The 10152-nt window shown below is 41.8% G+C and overlaps 1 protein-coding gene across 1 annotated transcript; it reads right to left on the bottom strand.

Annotated features, from left to right (window-relative positions):
- Positions 1-4365: 4365 nt before the first annotated feature.
- SBDS (SBDS ribosome maturation factor) lies at positions 4366-9926 on the bottom strand. Its single transcript, XM_019987870.2, has 5 exons — positions 9605-9926; positions 8860-8989; positions 7951-8151; positions 7221-7385; positions 4366-6084 (listed from the first exon to the last, which is right to left on the bottom strand). The coding sequence occupies exons 1-5, from the start codon at positions 9730-9732 to the stop codon at positions 5956-5958; spliced, it is 753 nt and encodes a 250-aa protein (XP_019843429.1). The 5' UTR covers positions 9733-9926; the 3' UTR covers positions 4366-5955.
- Between the last annotated feature and the right edge of the window lie 226 nt (positions 9927-10152).

Consider the following 10152-nt stretch of genomic DNA (forward strand, 5'->3'; position numbering starts at 1 on the left):
TCACTCCTTCGGTTGTTGGTAGAATTTAATTCTTTTCAGGTCCCCATTCCCTTGACGGCTGTCAGCTGGGGGCCCTTCCCAGCTTCTGGAAGCTGCCTGGATTGTCTGGGTCATGGTCCCACTGCTCCATCTTAGATACCAGCAGTGGTGGGTGGGGTGCCTCTCACGGTTCTAATCTCTCCTGCCCCTTCTCCCTTCATTTCATTCCTTTGAACTGCTTGTTCTACTTCCTTTAAAAAAAAAAAAAAAAAAATTTGGCCACACCCTGCGGCAGGTGGGACCTTAGCTGCCTGACCAGGGATGGAGGCAAGTCCTCCTTGTTCATTTTTAAGAACTTAGGTGGTTACACTGGGACCACTTGGATAATTCAGGGTAATTTCCCTATTTTAAGGTAACCTTAAGTCCATCTGCAAAATGTCTTTTGCCCTGTTAAGAATATATACTCACAGATTCCAGAGATTAGGGTACAGGCATCTTTTGGTTTGGTGGGTGTGTGGGCAGGTGAGCAGGTGAAAATTTCTGCTTACTGGAGTTGCACTTCATATTACATTTTCATCTATGTGGGGTCTAGGGTCCACACCTCTGGGCTCTAGATTATTGATGGATGTGTCTTATTCTATATTGCCAAGTCTATGTTGGCTTGATCATAGTTACTTAAAGTTTTATTATTTGGTGAGACAATTTCCTTTCGAGTAATCTTTTTCAAAATTGTCTGGGCAATCCTTATCCAGACTTTCTTCTAGCCTCTCATATGAGAGCTACAGTGATTTTGGTCCAATGCAAGTTCGATCCCTGGGTTGTGAAGATCCCCAGGAGAGGGAAATGGCAACCCGCTCCAGTATTCTTTCCTGGAGAATTCCACGGACAGAGGGGCATGGCAGGCTACAGTCCATGGGATCCCAAAAGAGTCGGACACGACTTAGCGACTAGATAACGACAACAGTGATTTTGGTACTAATTTTGAAGTTGTTTCAACGGGCAGGTGGGAGTGCAAACATTCCATTAAAATTTTCTAAATATTTTAAGTCTTATACTAAACATTTAATAAAAATTCTTAGGCTATTGCTTTCAAACTCTGGGACTACTGTTGACAGTAAGGATTTTGTAGTTTGGGTACAAACGTTTTAATAAGGACTAACTGGCTTCCCTGGGTAGTTTGGGAGAATGAATTACTATAAATAAATTTCTGGCCTTTTTGACACAAGAATATATAGAGCTGCCCCGTGAGAAGTGGGTTTTGGGGTGAATCACTACAAGTGACTTATTGCCCTTGTCACTGTGGACTCTGGCTTGCGGAGCTCATATATACAAAAGTTTGTCTTCTGTACCATGTGCCCGTAATACGAGGCTCATTCCGCTTTCCTGCACCAAGTCAGAATGGCTTCATTGTACTGGTTCCCACTGCTCTGGAAGATGTCTCTCTTTCTTAGAGGGGCCCCCAAAATAAGTTTCATGAAAATTTCAAGTTATACCCTCTGTATCTGGGGAAGATCCATCTCACTGCTTTTGCGTGACTGGTAACAGGGATGATCCTATTTACATAGTGGTATAGTTCTTTAATTGTTTTTACTCATAAGAAATATCCCAACTGCAGAGATGACAAGCCCTTTTAAAAACAATATCCTATATTATTATGAAACCTTAATTATGTCAGCATGTTCAACCCAATTACTGAACTCCTGACAATCACCATGTCGCTGAGAAAATCAAGCAGTTATCATTCAAGCTTTACACAATTCTCTCTATATATAAATTTCACTAAGAAACACTTTCAGGGAACCCAAAGCCGGTGCTCTGTTACAACCTGGAGGGATGGGGTGGGGAAGGAGGTGGAGGCGGGTTCAGGAGGGAGGGGACACATGTATGCCTATGGTTGATTCATACTGATGTATAGCAAAAACCATCACAGTATTCTAATTATCCTCCAATTAAAATAAATAATGCTACAATGAAAAAACTATTTGGCTGCATTGGGTTTTAGTTGCATCATGTGGGATCTTTTGTTGTGGCACGCAGGCTCTCTAGCTGTGGGACACGGGTTCTGTTGTTGCTGTGTACACAAGGGCTTAGTTGCTTACCACAGCATATGGGATCCTAGTTCCCCCACCAGGGATCGAGCCTAGGTCCTGTGCATTGCAAGGCAGATTCTTAACCACTGGATCACCAGGAAAGTTCCAAGAAATGCTTTCTTTACTATTCCCTTATGTTATACCTGCTGCTGCTGCTAAGTCGCTTCAGTCGTGCCCGACTCTGTGCGACCCCATAGACGGCAGCCCACCAGGCTCCCCCGTCCCTGGGATTCTCCAGGCAAGAACACTGGAGTGGGTTGCCATTTCCTCCTCCAATGCATGAAAGTGAAAAGTCAAAGTGAAGTCGTTCAGTCGTGTCCGACTCTTAGCGACCCCATGGACTGCAGCCCATTAGGGTCCTCTGCGTATGTCCAAAACCCTCCTATAATCTGCAAACTAGTTTAAATGCACAAACTATTTTACCTGCAAGATTCCTTGATTACATGGAAGATTCCTAGTCGTCATCCTTTCTATTTCTGCATGATGTGATAAATAAGTAAACTTGTGGCTCCTTTCCCTTGAAAAGTACGTCAACCACGCTTATCTGCCAGGAAGAGTGCCACTCCAGAATCTTCTGGCATTCACGTGTACTACCACGTGGAAAAATGTCCTAAGATATGAATCGCATTGAGTGTAGAAGACAGGTCTGCTCCTTTCTGCAGTAAAAACGCCTCTGTTCTGTTCAGTTCCTCCATAATCCATTTATTTCCATTCTCTGCCAACTGAAAATATGTAGGAATTTGGTGACACTGATGACTCTTCCTGAGGCATTTGGAAGGGGTCTTGAGCTCCTTTAAGTACACATGCTCAGAGTGTTGTAAAACCATTTTTGAAGTAATCGAGCTGGTAAAGAATGAGTCTGGATTGTACTTTTAGCTCACAAGAATCGCTGCTGCTACAAAATTACATTTAGACTTGCTAATTTTGTAGGTACTATTAACATATACGTGTAGATGAAAATCAATGACCTCCATCACCTCAGCCATTAAATGCTGTTAGTGGCCAACTAGGTATACACGACCACCCCTAATATGTAGCAGCAGAAAAGTATTTTTAAAGAGTCAGTACGTTGCATTTCAGTAATTTAAGAGCACGGATGCAAAAATCTCTAGATAAGGAAACTTACGACTACCAAAATCATAGGGACCTCACGCTGGGGGCTTGAGGGTAGCATGCAGGTTAAAATCGAGTGTGTGGCTTCTGCTTACAGGAATGAGTACTGACCTATGTCCCCCCATCACAGCCCAGGGCATGTGCACATATGACACCGTGGGGTCAGTGTGAGAGGCTGCTTGCTGGCAGACATCAAAGCCCTGAGGGCTGAGAGAAACCACCATGAACAATGGAAGCTCTGGCTTAGCTGACAAAACTCAATTGAGCTTAAGTCATCAGTCAGCCAAATCTGCCATTACTCATCCTCACTTCTGAATCCCCACTGAGAGTATGCTTATTATACTCCCCAGACGTTTATTCTACGAGGTCCAAACCAGGGTGGGATACAGAGCTGGCTCATCTCCTGCCCTTGAGCTGCTCACCATCTAGCGTGCCAGGCAGATGCGTAAGCAGCTCTCTGTAACACTGCGTGTGTGCTCAGTCCGGTCTGACTTTTTCGACCCCATGGACTATAGCCCACCAGGCTCCTCTCTCCATGGAATTTTCCCGGCAAGAATACTGGAGTGAGTTGCCATTTCCTCCTCCAGGGGATCTTCCTGACCCAGGGATCAAATCCGTGTCTCTTGAGTCTCCTGCATTGGCGGATGGATTCTTGACCGCTGAGCCACTTGGGAAGCCCTCTCTATAACACACAGTTGGGCAAAAATCAAGGCCAAATGGGGAATTTCAAAATATATGAGGTTACACAGGCTGGAGCAAATAATTGTGTATGGGAATAAGGGAAGCTTCAAAGAAAAAAGCTCTGGGACTTCCCTGGTGGCCCAGTGACTAAGACTCTATGCTCCCAATGCACGGTGCCCAGGTTCAATCCCTGGTCAGGGAACTAGAGCCCACAGGCTGCAACTAAACGTTAGTATCTTCTGCCGCAGCAAAAGATCCTGCATGCCACGGAGACCTGGTGCAGCCAAATAAATAAACGTTAGAAAAATAATAGAAGGAAAAAAGCTGTGAAAATAGAAGAGGCTGAATTCTGAATGTCATCCTGACCAAATGTACACCGTAAAGCTTACATCGAAAAGACAAAATAAACCAATAATCCTTAAGGTAACGCATTATAGCAGTAGTACTGGAAAAATGATTACAAACCAAACTTTTTAATTATTTTTGAATAATGAAATTAATATAAGGTAAACATTTTTTTATTTGTCATAGGTTCAGAAACATGACTCAGGTTGGTCTACATTTGACATTTCTTAAAGTTCCAGCTTTTTAGAAGAAATAAGTATGAGAACGGGAAAAACTTAAGGCAGTGTTATAGTAACATTTATCTTTCTCGCTTTGATATGCAGCTGTTGAACATTTTTAGCAATTATGACTTCTGATCTGAAATACTGCTTTACCTGTTTAAGCTAGAAATAAAAAATGTAAACCTCATTGGCTCAAATTTCTTCCCAGGATTTCAAGTTTCGATTATCGTCATAAAAAACAAATTATGTAAGTAAAACGGAATCAGTGAGGGGGGTCTTGAAGACTGTATCAAAACAATATTTCAATTTCAGCATTAAAGTGTGTGTCCCATGTTATTCAACAACAAAAATACTTCTTCTAACGTTATGAGAAAAAACTTTAGAGTTCGTCATTTCAATTGAAGTTTTTGTAAAATGGGGGCACTTCTGAGAGATTGTATTAGCAGTGGATTCTGTGTGCTTATAAAACCAATCAAGACCTGTTTAGGTCAAGAAATCTTTTTCACTTAAAAATACTTCCGTCCATAAAATACATCTGATCTGTATGTTTATTTTGAGTGAAACCCTACTTTGTGTTCTAGACTATCTCTTTTGAGGATAAGCAGATTTTAAACAACTTTTACATTGTCTATTTAAGTGCTCAAATACTAATACTCAAATTCAATTACATCCAAAATTATTTTCACTAAGATTTACCAGGTATTTAACAGAACAGGCCTGCCTTGAACAACCCCCATTCCCCAAACAAACAAGTTTAATCCTGCTAAGAACTTGCCCATACTCGCCCATCCTACCAGACAAAAGGCAGAGAAAAGAAAGGGAGTTAGGAAGCTGTCTAGAAATACAAGCCATAGCTTAACAAAAATAAAAAGTGGTTTATTGATTACATAAGATTTCAGCTCTAATAATATATAATATAAACTTTAAGAATTAGAAATAAATGACTTTATATTTTACCAAGAATAATCTAAGTTATGGCAGCATGTTTGATGAATATTAAAGTCCTGCAGTCATCATATATCTATTTTTCAGAAAATCAGGAAGTCATCATCCAAGTTTTATATTATGTCGTGATATAGTTACCCCCATACACACGTTTCATTAAGTAGAAATAAGACATTCTATGTTTTCTTTTTTGGCAAATCCTCCTTTTCTGTCATACAGATATACCCTCCTAACATTAATTTCTTACAACGTACAAAATTTAACTTTTTGTCCGAAAGAGTTATCTCAATAACTTTCACCTGGGAAAGCTACAAAGGGCATGAGGCAACAACTGAATGCTTCTCTGAACTTCGTATCTTGGATTTTCACTTTTGCCTAAAACCCCATCTTATAATTAAAACTAAATGAATTCCACATCATCATACTTACTGAGGAACGTCTTTTCGTGTACATGTTTGCCACAAAGATGCAAAACAGCAACTCACTCATCTGAACAAGTATTTGGCTGATCACACAAAGAAAACAGGACTGTGGGAAATGAAAACGCTTTAGTGTTTGATAGCTGAAGAGATGGGTGACGGTCACTCGAACTTCTCGTCTCCTTCCTCCACGTCTTTCAAGCTGAGTACTTCCAAGGAGCCCTTGCCTTTTGTCTCCTTTTTTATGAGCTCATCGACTTCTCTGAAGCAGCCGGGGTCAATGAGACACACCTGAAACATTGAAAACGGCTGCTGACCACACGAGGACACAGCTTTCTTTCATAAAAAAAAAGAAATTTTTTTTAATTGGAGGATAGTTGCTGTACAATGTTGTATTAGTTTCTGTTGTACAACACAGTGAATCAGCTATAAGTGACGAAGCTCTAACTTGCTCTGAGATGAATATGCCACACTTTCTGGGTCTCTCTCTGACTGCACAGGATCGGGGCTAGCTTCTAGTCTAGCCTCTGCCCTTCAGTAAGCACTCAGGCCCCTGTGATGAAGCCCTGATTTCCCTACTGAGGATGTTTCCAGATTCCTCAGCTGTAAAATGAAGTGGTTAGATTAGAAGGCTGTGGTCCTCTGCATATTAAATTTAGCACTGAAATTTATAGTTCAATGAAATCATCTCTCTGGAGCCACATTTGAAGGGAAAAAAAGTAAGGGGGAGGAAGGCCTGTTTAGAAACCACGTGCAAAGTTTTGCAAAGATTTTAGAACTTTGGAGAGTTTTGTTGTTTCACATCTACAGTAAGAAGTTCAACAATCCTCTAGAACAACAGTCCCCAGCCTTTCTGGCACCAAATTTGTGGAAGATAATTTTTCCACGGATGGGGGCGGGGAGGTTTCAGGATGATTCAGGCACATTGCATTCATTGCACACTCTATTTCTATTACATCAGATCATCAGGCATTAGATCCTGCTCTAGAGCTCATTTATTTGTCAGGAAGCTGTAAAGCTCTAAGATGTGGGTTTACAGACAGCTGAATTTACATGTTATCTGAAGCTGTGGGGTGAGGACCCAGAGACATGATGTTTTTGCTCGCTGCTTTTTAAAAACATTCTGTGGCAAATGAGACTGAAAGAAGATTCACTGTAAAATATACTCTCTCATCAAAAACGAGCATGACCCATATCTCCTTACTGGGAATCATTTAACTAAAAAACAAACACAAAGAAATCTTAAGTGTTCTTAACTACAATCTTGTTCTACGGAGATCTTGACCTTTTTACCTAATTCTAGGTTAAGATGTTTCTGGAAATGTCTTACTGTTCACACTTTCTAAGTGTCTGGGCCACATTTATGACTACAGAAGAAACTATTTTGGTCATGAGGAAGCAAAGAAACAAGAGTACGCTAATCTTACAATTTCTAACTGTTGACCGTAGTCTTCACTTTCGATAACCTTGATCAGTGGCTTGAGTTTTTCTTTCAGCTTCTTCCCTTCATTTACTGGAAGGATGAACCGAAGTCTCATGTGAGCACGTTCTATCTTCATTTTCTCTTTTAACTGCTTTATCACTTCCAAAGCCTATCAAGACAAAATGAAAAAATGTTTGCAATTTCTTTGTCTCTTCTGATGCATTACTGAGGAAGGTATTCAAAATGAAGCAGTTTCCTTCTAGCTGGACCAGGCAATGGTTTTTTAGATGACATGAAGAACATTAGCAACTATAGGGAAAAAAATAGATAAACTGAACTTTAAGACTAAAACTTTTGTGATTTAAAAAACTGTCAAGAAAGTGAAAAGGCAACCCATAGAATATGAGAAAATATGGGCAAAACATGCTTTTTATTGGGTACTAGTAGCCAAAATATATAGAGAAGTCTTGGGCTTCCCTGATGGCCCAGTGGTAAAGAATTCAAATGCAGGAGACATGGGTTTGATCCCTGATCTGGGAAGATTCCATGCCGCAGAGCAACTGAGCCTGTGCTCTAGAGCCCATGCTCTGAAACAAGAGAAGCCACTGCAATGAGAAGCCCACGCACTGAAACTAGAGGAAAGCGTGTGCAGCAACAAAGACCCAGCACAGCCCAAAAGAAACAAAATTATTATATATACGTGTGTGTCTATATATATATATAAAACAACTCACCTGCTGTTTCGTGCTCTTGTTGGGTTTGACTGAATAGTGGATGTCCTTCATGGCTCTCTCAATAAGGATAACGGTGTATGGTCTCTTTGTTTCAGGGTTCACACATTTGTCGGCCACAATAGTTGCAATGTCCCTGAACATCTGCTCCAGCTGTGTGTGCCGTTCTTTGTCTGACACTTGAACCTCTCCTTTAGTCAAAATCTTAAAAAAAAAAAATAAAAAACAAGTTTAAGAAAGCAATGTCTTTGTTCCACACTATTTGTTAACTAACCACAGGAATGAAATACTAGGGAATAAAATTAAATTTCATCCTCTTCAGCTATGATATTTGGTAATAAGTTGAGCTCTGCCTAAAGGAGGCACTGGATTACCTTGTTTTGAAATCTTACTTATTTAGATGGGGGAAGGGGTAAAGGCAATCTTAGCAGAGGGTGGAAATGATGAAATACTTGAAAATAAAAAAAGTTCTCTTTTCAGGTTTATTACACTAAAGAAATATATAAGTGGACAAAAAATAGGCAGTTTAGCAGATAATCTGATTTCTGGAGGCTTTTGCAAAAAATATCCATGTCCTGGGACTTCCATGGTGGTCCACCTTCCAAGGTTAAGAGTCCACCTTGCAATGCAGAGGATGCAGGCTCGTTCCCTGATGGGGGAACAAAGATCTCCCATGCCACTGAGCAACTAAGCCTGTGATGCAATTAAGACCCAACACAGCCAAATAAATAAATATAAAAAGAATCCATGTCCTGAATTATTAAAAGTGATGTTGTACAGATCAAATTATTGCAAAGTAAATGTTCACTCCAAAAAAAACAAACTACATTATTAAAGCTTAACATACCTGTAACACAATACCTAACGCTAATGGATATCAGGGTCAGTGATGCTGCGGCCCTGAGAACTCACCTGCTTACAGATTTCAGTCTGGTCATCTGTTCCAAATGCACTGATGAGATCTTCCTTCTTTGCAACCTGACCTTTGGAGACATTTACAAACACTGAGTGGGTCTGTAGCACTTCATCAAGGTCTTTTTCCCTTGTGAGGATAGAAGAGAAAGTCCTACGTGAGTACTCTTGAAACTTGGACATTCATTCACACTTAAAAGACAAGATGGGCAATGATAATGTAAGAAACAACAAATACTCCTAAATGACTCTCGGTGACATTTTCAAAAACCAGAACTCTGTTTGGATTCGCTTTCACTTATAGGGGAAAAACGTCGTGGGAATATGGGTGAATCACTGAGGGGTGGGGTCCAGCTGGTGCCAAGGAATTCCGATCCCTAGATGGCAGCAGTGAAGTCAACTACTGGGCAGAGAGAGAACTGTGACAAACGCACCAACTACAGAAGTACCTGGAAGACTACGCCCTTTGCCTTGATCATTATTTTCAGAAAAGGACCCCGATTATGGAGGTTTCTTGGCTGTAGCTTTTATGACACCAACAAAGCAAAGTAAAACCAAACCCGAAACCAAAACTACCAATGATAAAAGGGAACGTTTGGTTTAGACGCGAAGCCCAGGCAGCAGGAATAAGTTTCCTATTCTCCTTCGCTGACAAGACCCCAGTTTGGCCGGTTCATTAGACGACCAGAGGCCGCCTCCGAGGCTACCCGCTCCGGCCAAGGCCCAGAGGGAGAGGATCACTCACACGCCGCTCCGCCAGCCCACGACCTTGTTTTTGTAGCAGGCGATTTCGAAGCGCTTCCCGGCTCGCTTCATCCGTACCACGGCCACATTGGTCAGGCGGATCTGGTTTGTGGGGGTGAAGATCGACATCTTGGCAGCTCACAGATCTTGGGGCCGGCGAACCAAGGCAGGCCCGCGGCACTGGCCACAGGGCCACCCGCACCTAGATGTAACCACCCGGCGGCGCGCGGCACAGTAACGCCCGCACACTGCGCGGCGCCGTAACTAACCCGGCCGCCACAATACAGCCACCCAACTTATTGCGCAGGCGTCAGGTGTTGCGGAAACCCGGGAGGAAGAGGGACCAATAACGTCTGTGGATTTTGACTTTTACGACATTGTTCTGCGCCGGGAAAGAGAGGCGCTCTTTCTTGACGCAAGAACTCCAATTGGTTGTGGAGCCGAAGTTTGGTGACCGGGTGGAAACTTAGTGCCTGACGCCTTACAATTCCGCCGATTTCAGGGTCCATCTTAGCCTTTCATGATGGAAAAAGTTTAACACCAAAAACA

Source organism: Bos indicus, chromosome 25 (assembly GCF_029378745.1).
Source record: "Bos indicus isolate NIAB-ARS_2022 breed Sahiwal x Tharparkar chromosome 25, NIAB-ARS_B.indTharparkar_mat_pri_1.0, whole genome shotgun sequence".
Classification (NCBI taxonomy): Eukaryota; Metazoa; Chordata; class Mammalia; order Artiodactyla; family Bovidae; genus Bos; species Bos indicus.

Excerpts from the sequence above, each read along its gene's own strand:
- SBDS (XM_019987870.2), bottom strand. The coding sequence starts at position 9,732 with ATGTCGATCTTCACCCCCACAAACCAGATCCGCCTGACCAATGTGGCC. Across the intron at positions 8,152-8,859 it reads AGACTGAAATCTGTAAGCAG|ATTTTGACTAAAGGAGAGGT; the intron begins GTGAGTTCTCAG and ends TTTTTTTTTAAG. Across the intron at positions 7,386-7,950 it reads ACAAGAGCACGAAACAGCAG|GCTTTGGAAGTGATAAAGCA; the intron begins GTGAGTTGTTTT and ends TTGTCTTGATAG.